This window comes from Brachyistius frenatus, unplaced genomic scaffold, assembly GCF_029030835.1.
Source record: "Brachyistius frenatus isolate BFR_SWC_R1_liver_20210118 unplaced genomic scaffold, ASM2903083v1 Contig_74, whole genome shotgun sequence".
NCBI lineage: Eukaryota > Metazoa > Chordata > Actinopteri > Embiotocidae > Brachyistius > Brachyistius frenatus.
The window spans coordinates 4,611-26,398 of record NW_027210673.1 but is presented as its reverse complement, the minus strand read 5'-3'; the positions used below and the strand labels follow the sequence as shown (position 1 = coordinate 26,398).

The window sequence follows — 21,788 nt, the reverse complement described above, 5'->3', positions numbered from 1 at the left end:
CACTGGACAACTCTGCCCCCTGTTGACCAAAACACGAACAACACCACACTGCCTAAATCATTCATCCTCCTTCCGTTTCCCCAGCTTGAGTTTCAAGATCAGTTTGAGTGGAGTTACCAGAGGCCCCTCGCGCTCCCCGGCTCAGTAATCTTCTCTCAGCCTTACGAAGAACTGCAAAAGAAAATGTTGGACGTTTCCAAGAAGCATTGCCTTGGCTTGTGAGGAGAATGAGTTGTTTCATAAATCACATAACGTAGGAGAAATGATTGTAGTAAAAGGTTTGTTTAGCATTCTGGCACCAAAATGACTTCATCCACAACGGGCTTATGGAAATCAAATTCAATGACTTGACATGACAAGTCAGCAAGAACCCTTTAGAGCCACTTCCTGTTGTGTATATATATATATAAAAGACCACTACTTGCTTTTTCTCTTACTTTTTGTATTCCTAACATACTCCTGAAATGATCTCTCCTTCACCAGTCTAACAAAAAACGAGAAGGCTTTCCTCTGGAGTAAACGTTACAGTAGCGACAAAGGAAGCACTTTCCTCCACCTGCTGCTGGGTGGAGCACCCCGGTGGCAGCCTGAAGACCTGACAGAAATCTACACTGTTCTGGAGAACTGGCCCATCCATCTACCCGAGGAGGCCCTCTTCCTGCTCAGTGACAGGTAGGTCGTTCACACACAGGCAGATGGACACAGTCACTGTGAAAAGCTGCCAAGACCAACAAAAAATAAATAACATACATGCTTATTTTGTGCTTTGCATCTAATGGTAAAACCTCAGTTAACACCAACAATGGCTCTCTAATGCACTCATCTCACCTGGTGTTACAGTAATCACAACCCCGATTCAGGTTTATTATTTATTCTGTTAGTTTTGTTTGGTGACTTCATGCATCTTTTCCAGTTTTCACGATCAGACTGTACGGAGGACTGCAGTTCACTACTTTGAACAGATACCAGATGGAGAGTTCGAGGTGTTTCTGCCACAGCTGGTCCAGGTAAGCAAACTAACGCTCACCAGTAACTGATACGCAGAGTTTTATCTCGGAGACAAATCTCAGTATACATTTTGAACACTCCAGTTTCATCTACACGTCCATCTTATTACATCTGCGTGTTCAGAGGTTCTGGTTTCAGCACGGAACCGAGCTGATTGTTTAACTTGTTGAAGCCATCGTATTGTAAATTAATTGGAGCACAAGTGGCACACTTTGTAGATTCCTCTGTATTTTGATGAGTGGTTAAACCATCGTTCTGCCCTGCAGGCTCTGAAGAGTGAGTGGACGTTGGATGGACCTCTGGTGATGCTGCTGTTGGAGAGATCGATGAGGAACATACGGATCAGTCAGCATCTCTACTGGTGAGTCAGACAGCAGACTGAAGAAGTGTAAATTTGGGTTACGCACAAAACCTGTTGTTATTTAAGTCACTTGAAGATGTCGACCCCTGTGTTGACTTCAATAAAACGGAAAAGGTTGCATCACACTTTCCTGCTTACTACTGGAATATTTATTTATCTGTTTATGTTCATGGGCAAATCAAAACTGCTCAACATATACAGACACAGAAGCTACCTCAATTACCCAAACAGAGGAACAGAAACACTTGAACACTGAAAATGATACAAGGTCAAATCTTAATGAAGTGGTATATTCATATTCTAATCTTTGGTCTGAGTAACTAACCTGGATGGCTTTGTATTAATGTGGAAGCTCTGTGAGGCTTTTCTATATATGTAATGAATATTCTTTCAGTAAGTGAAACAATGAGCGTGACCTTCCTCATTTTTATTAAATGTGAGGCCTTTTGATACACCTGTAACAGATTCAGGTACCTGGACACATTTTTAGCTTCTTGAGATCCTTATCTTTACATTTAAAAAAAGGAGTAATTTCAGATGCTGTAATCACCCATTAATGTTGCAAAAAGATTGATATAAGGTAACGCTGCTTTGTGCGAAATGTTTTCATGTTCACAGTCGGGTTTTATGCTTCAAGTTTGACTTTACCTGCAGGCTGCTGGAGGACGCCCTCAGTGACCCCTACCACCAGAGTTGGTTTGGTAAAGTACAGGCGGCCCTAAAGCAATGTTGTGGCCGAGCTCTGAGGCAGGAGCTGGTGCATGAAACCCGCCTGGTGCATGTGCTCGTACAGGTGGCTGAGAAAGTTCGCACTGCCGAGAAGGGTCGACGTAAGGTCTGTTAATAGATATCTCATTGTCTTACATTCACTGGCTCATAATCCTCCATTGTTATTACTCTTAACTGTAAGGAATTCATTTTATTTTGGCAATATTTTTGTTTAAATTTTGGATTTGTCTGCAGAATGTTTTAAACAAACAAAAGGGCCTGATTGAGGAATTCTTCAGAAATGGGATGAGCTGTTGTCTCCCGCTGGATCCTGCAGTCCGCGTGAAGGCAGTGAACGTGGACGTAAGAACATTACACTTAAACATCATGTATCATTACTCTGGTAGCCGGCTGGAGGCGGCAATTCTAAGTGGCTTCCACTGTATGTAATGTTCTCGCACTGTCACATTTTGCTCTCTGTTACTTCCAGGCCTGTAAATTCTTCCACTCCAATGCTGCTCCTCTGGGGATCTCCTTCATCTGTACTGACCCTCTAGCCAAGAACGTCAGTGTCATCTGCAAGGTGGGCAATAAACATGATGTGGATTTGCTTGTTCCCTTTAAACAGGAAATAAAATAATATTTAATCAAGCATACTTTTAACCACAACAAGGTTACAAGTGACATGGTATGTGAGCTCTCAGTTAAATGTGTCATTAGACGGGAGACAACCTGCGTCAGGACATGCTGGTGCTTCAGATCGTCCGTGCGATGGACACAGTGTGGCTCCAGGAGGGGCTGGACCTGCAAATGATCACCTACAGGTGTCTTTCTACGGGCAGAGCTCAGGGTCAGATTGATTTGTTTCTCTTTTTGAAGGCACATCAATAGTTCTTGAATTTAAAGGCTTTTTCTCTGCTTGTATTTACTGGATATTTATGTGGTTCTCAGGCTTGGTGGAAGTGGTACCCGAGGCAGTGACGCTGGGGAAGATCCATCACGAGTGGGGTCTGGGTGGGACCCTTCGAGAAGACACACTGGAGAAATGGTTCCACATGTGGAACAAAACTAACGAGGACTATGAGAAGGTGAAGATCGCTACAGAAATATAATATCTGAACCATTCGCTTGTTCTGGTGCATGTTTTTGTTGCATTGTTCTCCTGGTGTGTGTGTGTGTGTGTGTAGGCTGTGATGACCTTCATCCACTCATGTGCAGGGTGGTGTGTGGCCACCTTCATCCTGGGGATCTGCGACCGCCACAATGACAACATCATGTTGAAACCCAGTGGTCACATGTTTCACATTGACTTTGGCAAGATAATGGGCAACGCACAGAAGTTCGGAAGCTTTAAAAGGCAAGTTGAAAGAAAAAAAGGCAAGCTGCGTTATTAAAATAAAGAGTCTCGTTACCGTTTGACTTTTCTGTATCATCTTCCTGATCAAAGATGACAATATGAATCAACAAGAACTTTCCTCCACTCAATAACAGGGACCGATCACCCTTCATCTTCACATCTGAGATGCAGCACTTCATCACAGGTGGCGGGCAGAAGCCTCAGCGTTTACATCGCTTTGTGGAGCTCTGCTGTGAAGCATACAATATAATCAGAAAGCGCTCTGCTCTGATACTCAGCTTGTTGGAGCTGGTGAGACTTCACTAAATAACACCACCACAGTAATCTTATCCGAGAGCAGAAAATATAAAGTAAAACATATTTTCATTCATGGTGTGGATTTCCAGATGCTACATGCAGGAATGCCAGAAATGAAGGACATTAATGACCTGCAGTACGTCCAGAATAACCTCCGACCTCATGACACAGACCTGGAGGCCACCTCCTACTTCACGAAGTAATTTAATGTGCCACACAAAAATATACACAGTCTGTCTCCCTGAAAAAAAAATTCAAAATACCTTGCAGTTGTATTAATCCGGTGCTTTAACGGTTTGTGTTGCCCCTGATGTAGGAAGATCAAGGAGAGCATGGATAGTGTTGCAGTGAAGTTGATCTTCCTGACACACAGCATGGCTCAGGGGAAGAAACAGGAACCACTAACCCGGGACGGCATCCCTGCTCCCAGCACCAACATCCAGGAAGCTGTCATCCAGGGATACAAAGTCACGGGAAAAGATGTGGTGAGGCTGCATGTGGCTCTTTTGGAAAATGTTGGCCTTAGTGTCCATTTTTATAACCAAATGTCACTGAGGGATTTTGCCTCACGCACCTCAGAGCTTTGTGTTCAATCCTAAAAGCCAGGGGAGCTGATCAAACACCTGGAACTGACAGCAGGTTCACACATTTTTGTTCTGAGAGGAAAACCTGCCGGCACTCAGCTGACAGTGTGTGTTTGCTGTCATTTACAGCATCATAGGCAGCGGTGCTGTGTATAGAAAGTCTTCCCCTGGAGTCGAGTGAGGAGTGTTGCTGGTGTTTGTTGGCATTTCACTGCTCTTTGATCAGAAGAGGTTTCCTGATGTCAGGTTTAACTGTTTGGAGGCACTTTGTCTTTCACATTGGAGGCACAGAGATTCATGCAGTTACTCAGATTCAACTTGGAGCCTCAAAGATTCAAGTTCATAAAGGCAGTGTAGATAAAGAAGTTTCCATAAGAGCCATGCTTCACTAAAACATGAATAGTTAATACTTTAATATTTACTACTGTCAACCTGCCAGAAACAACACAACACATTTCGTATGTTATCAACAGGCTCTTCATTTCTTCACCCTTCAACCCGCTGTTTGATTTGCAGATCTATGACCTGAAAATAACCATTCATGATGGTTTTCTGACCAGTGAGAAGATGTTTGGCCAGTTTGAGCTGATCCATAAGCAGCTGCAGAAGTACTTCATTGAATCTATGCTGCCTCAGTGAGTGAAGACACGCACATCCTGCTCAGATCACCTTGTGTTTCGAGGCCCTGCTTGTTCTTTCAAAACAGTGACGTCATTTAATGCATGTCTTTTGTCTTTGCCCTTCTCCGTTAAAGGTTTCCCACCTGGTACAATATGTCATTCACTCCAGGCAGGAGGATGTCTCTGCTGAATAAATACCTCAAAGAGCTTTTTGAGGGGCCATGCAAAGGAGTAAGTTTCTCACGTCAAACTCTCCGTCGCTGGTTGATTTCACCCGTGATCTCTTGTTATAACTGTCTCGCTCTGTCACCTGCAGAATGAATATGTGTGCAGCTTGTTTCTGGATGGCCCCGGCAGAGTCCATGAAAGTGTGGGGACAGGTAATTCTAAGAATAAAACGACAACTAAAGACAGTATTTTCATGTCAAGGCTGCTTGTGGTATGTCTGACATTAGTTGATATACAAGATATTTTTTTGCTGTGATTTACTAGCACTGATGTGATGATCTGTTGCAGGAGCACGTCCTCAGATCCAACTGTACTTTTCTTACTCTGACAGTAAGCTCTCTGTTTTGGTGAAACACCTGAAGAACATTGTGAGTTTCCAACCTTCTTACGATTGTTTTGTTGCATTTGACATGAGGAAATATGTCATAGTAAATGTGCTCTATGTCCTTTTTTTCTTTTCTTTCTTCTTTTCAACAGAAGCAGGCAAACGGCTCGAACCCCGACGCCTATGTGGTCACACGTCTGAGACCAGACCCTCAGCAGCGCTCCAAGAAGAAGACAAAGGTGGTCCGCAATAATGACAACCCCACCTTCAATGAACTGGTACGACTTCCACCCTTCTCTCTGTGCATGATTTCGCCCAGTCACAGCATCCTCTGTCATTCAGTTAGATCACTGGCCGTATTTAAGAACTCAATGCCATTACTTAACACTGTAAGCTCATGCGTTTTCCATTTTTCAAACATAAGTTCCAAACATTGTGTACAAATGACATTTTCCGGTTTTACATCAGCCAAACATAACTAAAAGCTTTTAGAAGATAGAAATGCAGGCTTATTGTAAAACAAGAATGTGTATTTTTTTTTTTGTCTTTTGAATATTCATTACCTCCCTCTTGAGATGAAGTGCTGTCACTTAGAGTTTTGTAAATTCCCTCTAACTTGCGTGTAATTTTCCCTCTTAATGTGTGCTGTGTCTGCGGTGCCGCTCTCCTCGCCGTGTGATGCTGATGTGATCTTTGAGTGCTGAACCCAGCGGACTCTGACCAGCAGCTTCCCACACACTTAACAGCCTCTCTACCTTTTATGTGAAGCCTGATCAGAATCAAATGGATGGAAACAAAGTTTTGCACAGCAAAAATGTCCTAGCTGTTTGATGACTAAAATATCTGCCTCATGTTCACAGCTGGAGTACAGTAACGTCCCGCTGCTGTATGGGATGGTGCTGGAGGTGACAGTGAAGAGCAAGAACATGTTTGTGGCTGCAACCAACATTAAACTGGAGGAGAAGCTGCTGGACAAGGAGACCTGGTTTCCACTCGGGAACTGTCCAATCTGACCACAGAGAGCTGCACTTTTGGCCTTCTGCCAACAGGGGGAGCAACCGCTCTGAGGGAGCAAATCCATTCAGAGATTTTTCAGACTGTTAAAGGGAGACTGTGCACTGTACATTGAACACTGTCATTTATGCCTATTTATTAGAGGCAACTTAACCTCACACCGGAGTTGAATACACTGGCAGTCGATGGGATGTTTGGATGAAGTTACAAAGCTGAGTAAAAGACGCAGGAGCCTGTTTCCTGTGTAAACTTTCAGCTTATAATTTTATTATTTTTAAATGTGAATCAAATGAAGGACATTAGTCAGATTTCTGATGCTATCTTGGTTAAGGATGAAGGAAAGAATGTATAATTTTATTGCACTTTCATTTGTGCTTTTGCTTTGTTTTCTTTACTGTGAGTCAAAAACAGTCTTTGTAAATGTGTGTGGTCGAGACTGGTAAGTGACAGATTAAGGAGGCGATGCAGTGCTGTTTGGAGCCGCCTGCGCGTTACCTGCCCAGACTGAGTTTGTTTGTCCCTCCAGGCTGTGTCAACTGGACGTCCTTGACCAGTGGAATTGGAGGCATGAGGGAGAGGGAGAGGGAGACAGGGGCGTGGAGAGTGTGTGAGCAGGATGACAACTCTGCCTCTGTGGCCTGAGGGGCTGAGTTAACACTCTCCCCCTCACTCCATCCTTTGTCTTTACCATCATTCAAACACAGTTATGCACATGCATGCACAAACACGCAAAGGCAGACAATCACTTGGCAACACAAATACCCCTGAACTAAGGCAGGTCTTCATGTTGTCTTAATGCTGTCCTCCTCCTGACGGGCCTCCTGACTTGCACTTTCTTCTGCCTTCATAGGATTTAGTGATGAACAAGGATAGAAATAGATTTCCCTGCACTGGATTTGGTTCAATAATGTATACCTCTGTGAATGCTATTTATATTATTCACTGCTGGGTCTCTTGCAGGAAAGTAGGATTGGAAGCGAGTGCTGGTTGTTACCCTTTTAGGGTTGTGTTCATAGAGTATTCATGTATCTTGATATCACCCATCAGTTTCAGCCCAGAAATAAGAGTTATATTGATTATGTTGGGGCTGATCATTAATAATAATTTAAAAAAATAATTTAAAAAAAATCCACTGTCTTGTGGATGTGTAAGATCTTCTTTTGTATGACCAACTCTACCACAGTAATTTAATCAATTATTACTCCTGTAATGATAATCTCAGGTTACTACAAGGGCTTCTCTAGTACTTGAGAGATGAAAGCAGAGAATTATTACTGTGCAGCACACAGAGCAGGCAGAAAAAAGGCACATCTATTTTCTGACAATAAAACTGGTATTTATAACTGAAGAAATGGTGCTTTTTTGATTTATTTATATATTTGTTTGCTGTTGTTGTTGCTGCATCAGCCATGCTCCTCTGTGTGCTGGCAAGGTGCATATGCGTGTGTGAGAGAGTCTGATTTGGAGAGCTGTTTTTAATACCAGACAAAGACGAAGAGGGAGGCTGGATCCAGGCTGCATCCGTCTCGGCACCGGAGAGGCACCCAGCGGTAGCCTGGAGGTGGAGAAGGAAGGGAGGCGTGAAAAGAAATGTATGTATAGCTGCTAAATACGTGAGCGTCATATAGATAGACGGGATCCTTTCCCTAAAAAAGCCAGCCACAGAGCAGAGACCAACCTTCAGTTATGCTGACACAAATGTGGAGGAAATACAATGATGGTCGACAATGTCACCTGATGTAATTTAGCTCTTCATCTGGCTCCCAACCCCCCCCCCCCCACCCCTTGTTGCTTTTTCTGCCCAGTGGCTCACCTTTCTTCAGGCTGGTGAAGGGCAGGGTGTACTGGCCCACAAACTCGCTGCTAAGGAGGCCGGTCTGATCACGGACACAGAAGCGGATGAGGCAGAGCTCCGGGACACTAATATTGAAGTTCATGTCAGTTTCCCAAAAAGGAGTCAGAGCTGTAAAGGTAATCAGAATCAAACATCTCTGGATTTAGTTTGATATAAACAGTGGATCCTCATCTAATTGTATATGGATGGAGTTGCTTGATGAACTTGACTGCAGTTAATCTCAGTTGCAGCACGTTCTAGCATCTTTCAGCACATTGTTTTGATTTTAAGGTTCTCAACTTGTTTATGGTGGCAGCAGGAAGCTGGCTACAGTGAAACAGCTCTAAATTCCCTGCGCAGTTTGTACAGAAATTGCTCAGTACTAAATTTAGAGGGAGCAGTGTGTAGGATTTAGTGGCAACTAGTGGTGAGGTTGCAGATTAAAAACCATTGAACCCCCCTCGCCTCACCCTCTCCTTACGGTGTGTACGAGAATAGTGGCCGCAAAACTCGTGGAAAAAGCGATAAGCAGCGCTCTGCAACCAGTGTTTGGTGTGTCTGTTCTGGGCTACTGTAGAAAAAATGGGGGCCCCGTGGAAAAGTACCCGCCACCTATCACGATAACAACAATCCACCTGCTTGTTAGCTTCTTCCATTTCATCCTGTGAGGAAATGAATGTCTACAAATCCAACAGTTTAAACCAACATCCCATCGACACAGTAAATAAACAGACCCACAGTAGCTTGATGATAACATGACAAGCGTTATAAGCTTTAGTTTTGCAGAACAAGTTTAAAAAATAAATTCTAACAATTTTCTCAGGTTCCCATTTTACAACCCAGTTCTCATTTAAATACACATCCATTTGTATTCAGCAGTGACCTTATCTGTTTCATGAGACGATTTTATGATTTATGTCCCTGCATAAGCGCTCTGTGCCCTCCAGGACTCTTTACTGTCTCCTACCCTGTCCCTCTCTCCTTGTATCCCTCTCTGTCTCATCTCACCAAATGTGTTCATATGAGGATCTAAGGAATTGCACTGCAGTGATTCATCTTGTGTGCCGAAACTATCAACATGTTTCAGTCATAGCGATACTGCATTACAGACTTCTCTTCCAAGTAAATTCACTTCTACATTTTGAAGAAACTCATCAGCACATTTATTTTCAGAAGCTCAACGGCAGCTACCCGGGAAATTCATTTAAAGGAAGACGGAAAAAAAACAAAAACATATTTAACCCATGAAATACTGCTGTCAGACTGAATAGACCTCTCTAGAATTCAGTTAGGTGGTTTCCATGTTTTCACCTGAAGATTGACATTGCCTCACATTATGCTGGTAGTAGACATGCTCTCAGATATCATTTGTACTTGTAGCTGCATATGTTGGTACAAAACCAGAGGTGAACATGGTCTTGCTCACTGTGGCCTTATTGATGGCAGTGTATGTGCATGTCTGTCACTCTGTCACTTTGGTCCTGGATGGATGGATTGCTGGAAACTTTGGTACAGATTTTTGTGGTTTTCAAAGAAAGAATCGTACTTTAGTTATCCTCCGATTCTTCCTCAAGTGCCACTTCGAGGGTGACGTGCATTTTAAATAGAAGAAACCATCAATGTCACAGTGACCTCCAGTTCTTCAGGAAGAACAAACATCACCCAGGAGCTCTCACATCTGATATGAGCTTCTGATAAGGGCTCAGAAATGTGTTATTCTTAATTACTAGGAAATAATGTAAAACACTTTCAGCTGAGTGTCAAAGATGCAGAGTTAATTCTGACAAAATAAAACTTAGGCTGATAAAACAGAGCTGAGGCAGTCATGCTATGTTTTAAAATGTCCTAAACACAGTTTGTGTTGCAGTACTTACAATTGTTTCTGACAGTATGCGTGTTTTTTCTGCAGGAGTCAGATGCAATCCCGTGAATCTCCACTCTGACAAAGGGGTCCAGAGGTTTACCACTCCTAGGGACCGGCATATTGGACCCACTGATCACCTGTAGGTAGACACACAGAGACGTCATCTGTACAATGAATAAACAATAAATATAGGCGTGAGTGGCGAGAAACCAGGAGAGACAGTAAGAGTAGGAAAGAGAAGAGGAGAGCGCTGTAATTACACTAGTCTGGAGAGAGGCAGGCTTATCTGCAGTCCTCTCACATTGAGCCTTCCCTTACCTGGCCCTGATCAAAGACAAACCTGCATGTACTTATCACGGCATACCCCGCTTGGCACTGATGGAGGTTTACGGTGTCCGTCCCAAAATTACAGTCCCTTTTCTCTCCTAAAGTCACACTACAAAACACCCTGCGTGATGCTCATTCACAGTCACAATGGCCTCTACGTGTGAGTACATAACAGTGGAGTTATCGTCACATGAAGATTTGTTATAACAGCCGACCATTGCTTATTGTTGACGGTTTTATGCTAAATAGACTCATGAAAGCTCAACAGATCCTGAACAGATGAATAATTTAATGTTGAAAGATTGAAAACCCGACCCTACCTAAGTTACAACACTGAATCCTACTCATGAGTCTGATTCTCCATGAGATGAAAGCTGAGTCAAGATTGCAGGATTTTCCCTGAAGTGATCTAATAATACAGAGTGATGATGTGAATAAATAAAGTAGGGCTTTTTCCCAGGGCACCCAAAAAACACATCACATCACATTTATATTGTCTACCTCATGATGGGGGAGTGTGTGTGTGTGTGTGTGTGTGTGTGTGTGTGTGTGTGTGTGTGTGTGTGTGTGTGTGTGTGTGTGTGTGTGTGTGTGTGTGTGTGTGTGTGTGTATATTATTCTATTAGACGATGTGCTTTTGTTTAACTTGTGAGAGTCTGTGCAATCGAAGTAAACTGTCGTCTGATCAAGACTTATTTCCTTCATCATATAACAAGCAAAGAATTGTAGTGGCAATATTGTATGATAGGACTTAATAACACAATGACAATAAACAACAGCTAATGGTAGCTAATGGTGATGATCATTTCTCAAATCTGCATGGTTAAATTAGAAGCTGAGAAAAATGTTTGTATTTTCGGTGGAGCTGTCCTCAAATAATCGACTAAACATTAATCAACTATTGACTTGAACTAACTACAAGGCTATTAATCGACTCGGCGTGGACAGCCCAGATTTTCAGTTTAGGAAAAGCGAGTTTTTTTTAAAAGTATCACTGTGGTTCGTAGCTGACCGTGAGACTGATTCCAGCAGAGTAATTCCAGCAGAGTGACTACATTTGAAGATCCCTCCTTCCTTTTCTGCAATAAAGCTGCATGAGTTCCATGTGATGCCATGCAGTTCATCAAATTGTCTTTGCAGTGCAGAGCCTCAGATATCTCTCACGTTATTACACATAAGAGCCAATAGTCTGTGTGAGGACCAAGAGGAGCTTGTGTGTGACTGTTGTCCTTAAATGAAAAGATGTGACTGTTCTCAACAGCATCTACCACCCTTTGACATGTGCCTTATACTGTACATTACAATTGCTGCTATCACTGTCCCCCAAGATGCTTAAAATAATGGAATAGGGATGATTTATTAATTGGACCGTGGGTCTAATTGCATTAGATAACCTCTGTCTCTCCTTTCCGTTAACTTTCTGAGGGAGATAATCTAATTAAACAGACACTCTCAGGGAGATTTACATCATTGTTGGTTCACAGCATCCGGCAGGAAAGCGTTTATCTCGGAGGCGAAGAGTAAAATGAGCTCTGCTACACAATGCCCTAGATTGTGAGGCATAGACACACGTAGATGCACATAACGAACACACACCCACACCCACAGACAGTCTTGTAACATTACACCTTAATCCATAAATCCACCATGAGTAGATTATTCAGTGTTCAGTGCTCCATAGCTGTACCTTGAGCAGCAGGTGTGTGGGCTTGAGGCCATGCTGGCTGCAGCTGGGATTAAAGCTCTTTTGACTGGACCTGAGCACTGCCGGCTTCAGGACGTATCCGCAGCCCCCGTTGTCCTGGAAACGGCCATCATTAAGGTCCATAGGCAAGCCCAGAGATTGGAAATTGAGAGCCACTGAAAAACACCATGGGATAGTCTTGGAACAATGGAAACATGGGGCCACAAAGCAGCAGCAAAAAAAAAAATTAGGTGCAGGAACAAAATTGAGAGCGCCTAAAGCTTGTTAAAATAAAACAAGCAGCATGAGATAATCGCGGCGTACCTTCCCTTTTCTAAAGTTCTTTGTCACTCTGCAGGAGACAGTTAAATTACACAATGATTTGAAATGTTTCTGCTAAAATGACATACGTTGCATCATGGAGGCATTTAGAATCACCAACTGTGCCAGTGCAAAGCTCTGTGTTAGCATGTGTACTGCATACACAGAGTCCTTTGTATCATCAGTGACTACACAGTTCAGACATATAAACACATTGACAGATGATGAAAGAGGCAGAAGTAAACCTACCAATAGATTTTAAGTATATCTTTGTATGATTGGACAGAAATCTCTGGTGAGCCTGCAATAATGCGGTTAATAATGCAAAGAAGTATGTTTAATGAACAACGTGTTGCACAGCATCGTTCGGCCTCTTGTTTTTTACACTGTGTGTCACAGAGGCCCAGTGGATCTCCAAATAACTGATCTAATTAATCTATCTCAACTGAGAACGCAGCCCCCTGCAACTGTGAAAAGTGCAGATCACCATGTGTACGGCTGCCACCACAGCATGAAGACAGTCTGCTCAGCGATCAGCAGGGCTCCATGTCAGAGTCAGAGGCTGACTGACTGACTGACTGACTGATGGAGACGGATGACGAGGCTGTGTGAAGACAGATGGAGTGACAAGAACACTGGCCAGGACATCTCAGACAGATCAGGGTGGAGACCTCAACCTCATGTGTAAATCATGTATTACTGGAAGGATGGAGTATATAAAGGTTATGATTTTTTTGTTTGGTTTTAAAGCAGGGTTACTCTAGAAAGCACAGGTATGTTATATTTATATCAAGCCCAATGCTCATGCTTGACTCGAAAGAAATAAGTGGAGAAAAAAAAGTTCAGGTCTGACCCAGACACTGCTGTAGTTTAAAGAAAAGAAAAAAATGCATTTACGAGGGTGCAAATCGATTTAGAAAGGGTGTGATAAGGGCCGGGAGAGGACTTGCTCCAGGGAAAACACAGATGAGGTGGTCAGGCTGTGGGCTGGAATGAAATGTTCTTTTCACCGTTAATCGACAGGACACTTGGCCGGGTTGTTCCCTTTGAAGTTTGACAGTCTGATTTCTGGACTGCAACTCTTTCCATTTCAATAGCTTGTAACGGATCACAGCGGTTGTGTGTCAAAAAACATTTGATTTCTGCTGACACAGGAGTGGAACATTTTCTTTTCCAGGTTTTCAGGCTTTTGAATTGTTGTTTTTTAGGGTTTTGATGTTCACCAAAGTTTAAACAAAGGTAATGGAAAAGTAGTAATCACTTTAAGTTGACATATGTATAATTAATGAATATATCCTTTAAATGATTTTAATGATCTGATTAATTGCCCATTAAATATATACAACTTGAAATCCTAATAATATAAATAATGTATTTGGTCATATCTCTTAGGTGTGCATTGATGAGGTCTTTCTCATGTCTTTAACAGCTATAAACTCGCCCTCCTCCAATTCACCGATCTGCGAGCCCATGTTCCAAAACTCCTGAGGGTTGTAGTTGGAGGAGGACGTCCTCGAGGCCGCCGGGTAAATCCTGCTGATGAACCTCTGGTTGTGTTGAACAAAATCTGGACCTGAGGGAGAGGACGCACAACACATCAAAGGTCAGAAGTCTAATCTGACACACACTCATTCATCAGACTCACTTAACAGATGTCATTTCTGTGATCGTGTGCATTTTAATCTAACTATGTGACTGAGTGTCGCTGTCTGTGTGAATCAGTAATCCAGTGAGAGCATTGAGGTCAACCTGCAGGTGACTTTAAAAAAAATATTTTACAATTTGTCATTGGACGGATCAGAGTTCTTGACAATACATTAATGATTATTGGCTTTCTGGTTTTTTTAACTTTACGTTAAATGGAAAGTGAATACCAACAAAGGTGGAAACTATTTTTCCTGATTAGGTTTTGATGCATGTACCATCATCCTCCTTCGTATGACTAACAGACTGGCACACAGCTTCAGTCTGTCTGTTATCATTACCATAACTGCATGGTTTTCCTGCTTGACAAACTATAAGGTTTTTACAGCTCCAGCTTAACTAAGACTGCTCATGGTCCCTGCCAACCAAGTCAACCAGCTCATAATGTAACTGCGTGTCTGGAAAGTGTCATTCCTCCTCAGCAGGAAGGGATTTCATTTCTCCACATCAGTCTGTTTCTCCAATATACTGCTGCACAGCAGCGTGATGACAGTTTAACTGATTATCCATTGATTTGAAACCTCTGTGGGCTCTTTTCACTTCCCCAGTATTGAGAGTGTGAGACACATTTCTGGGCTTTAGTCCCTAAAAATTACTCCCCTGTATATGTCATGTTAAATATGCTTTTATTATTATGGATGTTTATGGACTTGGTGATAATTGCATATCTCATCCAAGGAGCACAGAGAGCTCAGTGTGATGATAAATCAAGTGAATCTGCCAAGCTCATCAAAATGATAGTACACATTCTTTATTACTTTGAAATCATGTTGTCAGATCAATAAAAGACACCCTACCTGAGGCTTTGGTGAGCTTGCGAGCCTTCTTCTCTGCCATAGATGTGTTCTCGTAGCAGTTTTGGTTGTCCTTGGCATGACTGAAGCTGATGAACTTGACAGACCCTGTGTATATTACCAAGTCAGATAAAGACTGGGCCACCACCACCTTCTTCTTCTGCTCATTACATTTAGGGAAGAGAAGAGAAAAAAAAGACAGCAGTGAAATTAAAATAACAGCAGGTTGAAAAGCTTTAGCTGTTTCCATTTTGTCTCCATCTGTTTCTAACTATTTCTGAAAATGTGTTGCTTTAATCTGACTGATAAACCCTGACTTACTTTTTTCTTTGACCCTGCCTTTTTGGAAGACCAAAACCTTTTTGTTTGATGATCCTCGTCCTCCTCAGACTCCTCCTCCTCCTCCTCCTCCTCCTCCACCTCCCCCTCATCTGCACTCTCCTCTGCCCCTGCTGCGTCCTCTGTCTTAATCTGAGGTTTTATCTTTTTATTCTTGATGAGGATGTTATACTTCAGGTCCTGGCATTCCCACACATACACACACAGTACAGTATAATTACAAACATGTACATTCACGCCACACTCATAAAACCATCATTTGCATCAGTCAAGCTGCTCATGCTTCCTAAAACTTAGGACACAAACATCACTACATTCCTTTTGAACAAACCACCCCCGCTATACTGTTCTCCAGAGTCACATCCACATCAGTGCATACATACACACAGCCAAGTTTGGAAAGATAAGAAGAGACGAAACGTGTATCAAATCACTGAATAACACATCTGCTGCCACATTTCACTGTCCTCTACAAATATGTTCGTACTCTGTCGGGCTCTCTCTCGCAGCAATGTGCTAAAAGCAAAAAAAAAAAAAAAAAAATCCTGGTCTGAAGGCAGCTCTGTGCTGTATGCACAGGCAAATTATGCAAAATAATTACAGATATGCCAACATCAACAACCTGTAAGAGGCCATACTGTGTAAAAATTACAAGCTTCACAGCTTCACTTGGCACTGCCTCACTGCACTCTTTCAGTTACTCAAAATTATACAGTCTGCAGAGCTAAAATAGAGGCTTTGCTGATGTTGATGCAATTCAGGATATTATATGCGGTTCTTGAGGGGAGGTTTGCCTCATGCTGACAGTAAAAATAGAATAAAGTCACATAATAACATGTGAATTAACTGGATCTTATTTCTAATCCTACAACAACACTGGAGAATTGAAAAATAAAGCCAAAACTACAGGGTTTTTTTTTCCATTTTTCCTGTGGCTTTGACAACTTGGGGGACAATTTTAAATGCTTTGATATAACTGCTCAGAGTGCAGTGCAACTCGTAAGCAATTCTGAGCAATTGCAGATTGGTTCCATTTTCATAATTAGATTGTAACTTGGCTGTGAAGCTGCATGAATCTAAAACATGAACACTGATTTTGTGTTTTCGTTGCAAGGGGTTAAAAGTCAAGAAGACACCATTAGCACCCCCACTTTCTAAGTCATAAAGATAAAAAACGATGTCCACTCTGAGGACCAAACACAACTCATTTTTTTGCAGTAAACTCTAAAGCAGTGGAAGTCAGAGGGAGAGACACTCGGTTGAGACAGCACACATACCTTCACACTCAGAGAAAAAAAAACGTTTTCCCCCTCGTCATAGATTGGAGGGACTGAGTGTCTTTCAGGCCGGTCGCTTCCTAATGAGTTGAGACAGATGCTTTTAGATGAGATAGAGCCCGAACAGGGTAATCTAAATGAACTATCTGCTCAAGTGCCTCAACATGCTTCAAGTGATGGACACTTCTCAGGATCAATCACATCACATTTAATTTAGCAACTCTCTGAAAGATTAAAGAGGCTTGCAAATGTAGGCGTCCATTTACCCTGATGTCCTCACGGAGGAGAGGGGTACATGGAGCCTCAGAAAGAGACTAATGAGTCCCTCCGTGACGACGAAGAGGTCTTATTCTCTCCTTGTTTTGCAGTGCTATGAAAGATGATAGGGACTTATAGATGCTAACACCATCACTCCTCTGCCTGCCCACCGGCGCTAACAGTAAATACAGATCCTTCTTCTAATTTACCATTCACGTAGCCAAACTTTTGCTTCTTCTGAGGCTTACATTTGGGCCTGGAAGGTCTCCGGGGGTTGGATGATCCAAGGGAGTTGACAGCAGCTTGTCCCCCAGGATAGAGATGAGGTACTGGGCCATAACCTCCTGCTGCTCCTTGCAGCAATGGTTCTCCAAAGATAAGATCACTGGATAAGCAGACACCTGTCAAGAAATGATCACACCAGAAAAAAAAAAACAGGATTTAGCCTCCATTCCTTACAATGAGCATCAACCTGGATGCTCCTGACGGCTGTCTGCAGGGTCTAAAGTCTTCCCTGGCCTGAATTGGTAAATCAGACAGTTCGCAGGCAAAGCACTTTTATCAGAGAGGTTATTAATTAGAGCAAATGCAGCTCAGTGGGGACTCCTGGCGCCTACAGAGCAAACACTGAGCCCAGGGCACCACTTAAGAACAGGAAATACATATGTTACAAACTACATGCTGTTACCTCGAAGGCATGTTTCTTCACAGTGCTGATAACATCCCTAAAGAGTATCTTGGTGGTGAGGGTGTAGCCGTGGTAAACGACCGGCTCCATATCTGGCCCATCCCAGCAGTCAATCTCCAGACATCGACAGCCTTTCCTCAGAGCACTGTGTCACACACGCGTGCACACAAGCACACACAGACAAACAGACAAACAGAGATACATGCACACACTGAGCTGTGCTGAGGCTAAAATACATACAGTGAGAAGTTGAGGCACAAACTGAGTTATTTTCTCACCGTGCTAAAGACAGGTCAACTATTCATAACTGCTCTCATATTTCCCACATAATAAGGGAAGCCAACATGTCCCCTACTTCTGTATGAATCTGAATCTTCTCTCCATCTCACACCAGAAAATGACAGTTATCTCTCAATTCCTGTGCTTTTCTTTATATGAAAATAATCAGGTTAATGCATTACATTTATATGTTTAAATGTGTCTTGGTCTTATACAATATTGCTTTCTCGGTTGGTGTCAGACAAATATTATATCAGTCTCACAACAGGTATGGGGCGAATAATGACTTTGACAATAATATATTTTCTTGCAGCCCTGATGCAGTTATATCGTCCTCTTTTCTCCACACATTTTGACTCTCGAATGATTCAGCTTTTCTGACAGTCTGTCGCTTCTTTAATGATAAATTATGGCAGGAGGCAGGTAAGCTGATTTCTTCTGCTTCTATTGTAATGCTAAGCTGCTAAGTAGGCTAGTAGCCCTTTGCTTTGATGCGCAGACATTAGAGAGGTATCAGTCTTCAAGTGTATTTCCCAAAATTGTAAACAATTTCTTCATAACATCTCAGTCACCTGGACTAAATTAGCTGATACTGTCACTCGGTTTTTGAAGTGAGAGCTATGAATGTGATGTGTTAGTTATTATTTCCAAAAAAAAAAAAGTAGTTGAGCATTTTTCATTATTATTAATAGCAATTTGTAAAAGCTTTTGATGTAAAACATGTCAGGATGAACATTTTGAAGACACACCAAAAAAAAAACACGAGGTTATTTTTATCATCACTTGCAAGAGCCTGCAACACAAAGGCTCTTATGAATCATGGTTTTCTTCACCAGGCAAATACATTTGGTCATATTATTCTCCTCCCTCTCCCACCTGCAAGCTAGTTGGATTTCTTAAAAGCAGCCCCCTGCTCCTGCCGCTTTGTCTTCCTCCCAAAATCACTCTTTCATTATCTAAGTAAACCAGAGCTTCCAGGCCTCTGGGTTGGAGGGTTCCACTCTACCAGCCGGCCAGGGCACTCAGCACTTTCAGTGGAACCATAAATATTGCACTTCTGCTGCCATCAGCCTCTTTTGTAATCACCTCCATTGTCCCATAAAGGCACCACAGCAATTTCACTGTCTGCCTCAGCACATGAGTGGGTCAATGAAATGAGAGGGAAAGAGAGTATCCAGATTAACAAACGTGTTGGTCTGTAGAGAGGATCATCTTGTATTGAATGGCCTTTTAGATCTCTATTTCAGCCAAATGTTTTTTTTGAAGTTATCATTTATTTTGTATCATGAAATAAACCGAAGTACGATCCAAAAGTTTTGAGTGCAGCACAGTAATGTGCACGGAGCAGGGGAAAGTAGTAACTTTTTCCAAGAGTTGCATTGTTCGATCAACGTCAGCACTAAAGTGAAACATGTATTTTTGACCATCGGTACGTGGGTATTAGCGATTTCACCATGGACCTGAAACTCGAAAATTTGTGTGAGACTCTGGAAGTCGGTAACAGACTCAGAAAGCCCACAGCCACAAAGCAGTAAGCTGGGCAAGGTGTTTTAAGTAGCATTCTCCTTTCATGAGGGGCAGAACGTCACTGTCCAGGACTGAAACAGGCGCATCAGGTCGGGAGCACAACCAAGTGAGTTTTCTTTGACATTCAATGATTTTATGCACCGTGAATTTGTCACCCAGGGTCAGACAGTCAACACCGAGTTCTACTATAACTATGCCACCATGGCTCTTCGGTTCTTCAACATGACAATGCGTCTAATCACAGCACGTTTTAAAACAGACAAGTCCCTTGCCTGTACCAGCACACTCAGAGCTCCCCACCACTCCTATTTGCCAGATTTACCTCCGTGTGACTTCTTTATGTTCCCCAAAAATTTGACACAAATTTTGATGTGCGCTTTCTGCTCAAGTTGAAAGTCTATGGTGTAATTCGCAAATGCGCACGTACCAGTGGTCACAAAAATATGTTGACCCACCAAAATAACTTGGTATATTTACCACACGCCATTTGTTTTCAACAGGAACAGTCTCAGAACATTTTGATCACAGGATTTTACAAATGAGATGCCACTGGCTTCTTTTGCTAGCAGACTTTAACCTGTGACCCTGCAATTTTATACGCAGTAATATGCAAAGGTTTTAGGCACTTTAGATGTTTAGATTGTTATCTATTGCACAATATAATCAGTGAGCCATCTGATCGGCCTGAAATTCATTCTGCAGCTTTACAGTGACTACAAACACTCAGCCAGAGTTATAAGAAACTATCTTCAGTGACAAGAAAAACAAAGAGTCCAGGACCAGTTAGTATGTTTTCCCCAGAGCCTTGATCTGAACATCGTGGACTCAGTCTGGGATTACATGAAGAGACAGAAAACACAGACACTTAAAGCTAAAGCGTGTCTGGACCAAATAATGATTTGATTTACATTTCTGTGTCTTTGCTGCAGAGGAAGAACAACACAAGCTGTACTGTATATGCTGCACTTCCCTACCAAACATAGGCATCCAGGTGGCTCTTCCCAACAAGCTGATCTCCAGTCAGGTAGGTGTTGTGTGATGAGGAGATGAAGTAGTTGGTGAGAGGCTGGTCCATGTCTTGGTACACTGAGGTGTGGGCCTGGTTGAACACGCAGCAGTCTCTGGACTCCATGTACCTGAGGAACCCTTCAAACGTCATGGACCCGCTATCTTTCGCTGGAAGAGGAAGAAGGAGGGGTCTGAACACTCAAGCTAATATGCTGTGTTTAGCAGGTATATTCATGTTTAGCTTGTATGATGTAGCTCATGTTCTGCCCGCTGCATATCAGGTTACATGGGTGATTCATAATGGCTCTAAATAAACTGCATTACCCAGAAGGCACTCTGTGACGCTCACTGGTTCCCTTTCCCGCTGCTTGCTTCTCTCTGTTACTATTCTAAATAACGTTATGCTAACCTTATAATAATGTTGACATGGCTCTAAAAGAGAACATCAACAGAGTCTGGAGTTCATATGAGAACCAGTCTCTTTTATTTACTGTGGAAATTTAGAAAGTAATGCTGTACTTAATGATGTTCTAATACCGGCTGATAGACTTGTCAATGTGAGCAAAGGGAGTACTGGCACTTATTTTTTTCCATTTTGGCCCTTTTGCTGGTGCTATATAGGTGGACCTGCTTGTACATTTAGCAGCTGTAGCTCAGTTTTCTTTTATGTTCTTTGTAATTTGGATAAATTCAGCAGCTATGATCGATTTCAGTCTACATAAACTTTGCAGCCGCTCTGTATTCAGGTATATGAGTTTGCTGAAAGAACTAAAAGATGGTCAAAACCTTCTCTTACACAAAGACTATAGAGTAAACAGAGTGAGGTCTTCTGTGCATTTATGGCACAGACTAGCTGTGTGCCTTGTGTTGGTGTTTTCCCTGGTGTTTGAGATGGTGTGAATTAGCCCGCGGTACACTGGGCCTTAGACAACATCTGGTCTACTTGTCCACTTACGTGCCTGACTCTTCCATTTTCCCTCTGTCAGTTCAGCCAGCAGCCTCTGGGCTTAACGGCAAATACTTTTGTCAGCTGAGCACCACTGGAGCTTAGGCCCTAACTTCTGTTGTAACTAAATTAGCATCATTACATGACAATGCCTCAGTCCTTCCAGAATAGAGTCCCTTTTTTTTATCCATAATAATGAGCAGCAAGCAGCCCGACATGGTACACAACTCTCCCTTCACTCACCTGTCTCTTCAATCTCATATCTGTCAATCAAACACTCCACCGTCTCTTCGGTTGCTCTGAGCTCCATCTGCTCCTTCTTGAGGAACTTTAGGAGAGAGCTGCCAGACAGAGTGGCTTGGCCTGAGGTGTAGCACTGGTACAGATACTGGATTTCAGCTCTCCTGGTGGAGGGGGCCTTTCTTCTCTTCATCAT

General features: G+C 42.6%; 2 protein-coding genes across 4 annotated transcripts in view; one reads left to right on the top strand and one right to left on the bottom strand.

Moving 5' to 3' along the window:
* Positions 1-7,844, top strand: part of pik3c2g (phosphatidylinositol-4-phosphate 3-kinase catalytic subunit type 2 gamma) — a 15,479-nt gene extending 7,635 nt beyond the window's left edge. The window contains exons 14-32 of one of the 2 annotated variants that reach the window (XM_069708116.1): positions 85-218; positions 484-672; positions 914-1,007; positions 1,275-1,369; positions 2,024-2,204; positions 2,333-2,440; positions 2,568-2,660; positions 2,798-2,927; positions 3,029-3,165; positions 3,265-3,434; positions 3,569-3,725; positions 3,821-3,930; positions 4,048-4,216; positions 4,832-4,950; positions 5,070-5,166; positions 5,252-5,315; positions 5,452-5,531; positions 5,641-5,766; positions 6,349-7,844. In XM_069708116.1, the coding sequence (XP_069564217.1) occupies positions 85-218; positions 484-672; positions 914-1,007; positions 1,275-1,369; positions 2,024-2,204; positions 2,333-2,440; positions 2,568-2,660; positions 2,798-2,927; positions 3,029-3,165; positions 3,265-3,434; positions 3,569-3,725; positions 3,821-3,930; positions 4,048-4,216; positions 4,832-4,950; positions 5,070-5,166; positions 5,252-5,315; positions 5,452-5,531; positions 5,641-5,766; positions 6,349-6,501 (2,406 nt within the window). In that variant the 3' untranslated portion in view covers positions 6,502-7,844. Of the gene's footprint in view, positions 1-84; positions 219-483; positions 673-913; positions 1,008-1,274; positions 1,370-2,023; positions 2,205-2,332; positions 2,441-2,567; positions 2,661-2,797; positions 2,928-3,028; positions 3,166-3,264; positions 3,435-3,568; positions 3,726-3,820; positions 3,931-4,047; positions 4,217-4,831; positions 4,951-5,069; positions 5,167-5,251; positions 5,316-5,451; positions 5,532-5,640; positions 5,978-6,348 lie in introns of those variants that run through there. The other variant, XM_069708115.1, reaches the window with a different exon arrangement.
* LOC138626466 (1-phosphatidylinositol 4,5-bisphosphate phosphodiesterase zeta-1-like) overlaps positions 1-21,788 on the bottom strand; it is a 22,930-nt gene extending 1,142 nt beyond the window's left edge. The window contains exons 1-11 of one of the 2 annotated variants that reach the window (XM_069708117.1): positions 21,596-21,788; positions 20,373-20,574; positions 17,593-17,737; positions 17,153-17,305; positions 15,034-15,190; positions 13,989-14,105; positions 12,215-12,387; positions 10,211-10,337; positions 8,316-8,465; positions 7,985-8,057; positions 4,105-4,178 (exon numbers count right to left, since the gene is read on the bottom strand). In XM_069708117.1, coding sequence (XP_069564218.1) covers positions 4,133-4,178; positions 7,985-8,057; positions 8,316-8,465; positions 10,211-10,337; positions 12,215-12,387; positions 13,989-14,105; positions 15,034-15,190; positions 17,153-17,305; positions 17,593-17,737; positions 20,373-20,574; positions 21,596-21,788 — 1,536 coding nt within the window. In that variant the 3' untranslated portion in view covers positions 4,105-4,132. Of the gene's footprint in view, positions 1-4,104; positions 4,179-7,984; positions 8,058-8,315; positions 8,466-10,210; positions 10,338-12,214; positions 12,388-13,988; positions 14,106-15,033; positions 15,191-17,152; positions 17,306-17,592; positions 17,738-20,372; positions 20,575-21,595 lie in introns of those variants that run through there. The other variant, XM_069708118.1, reaches the window with a different exon arrangement.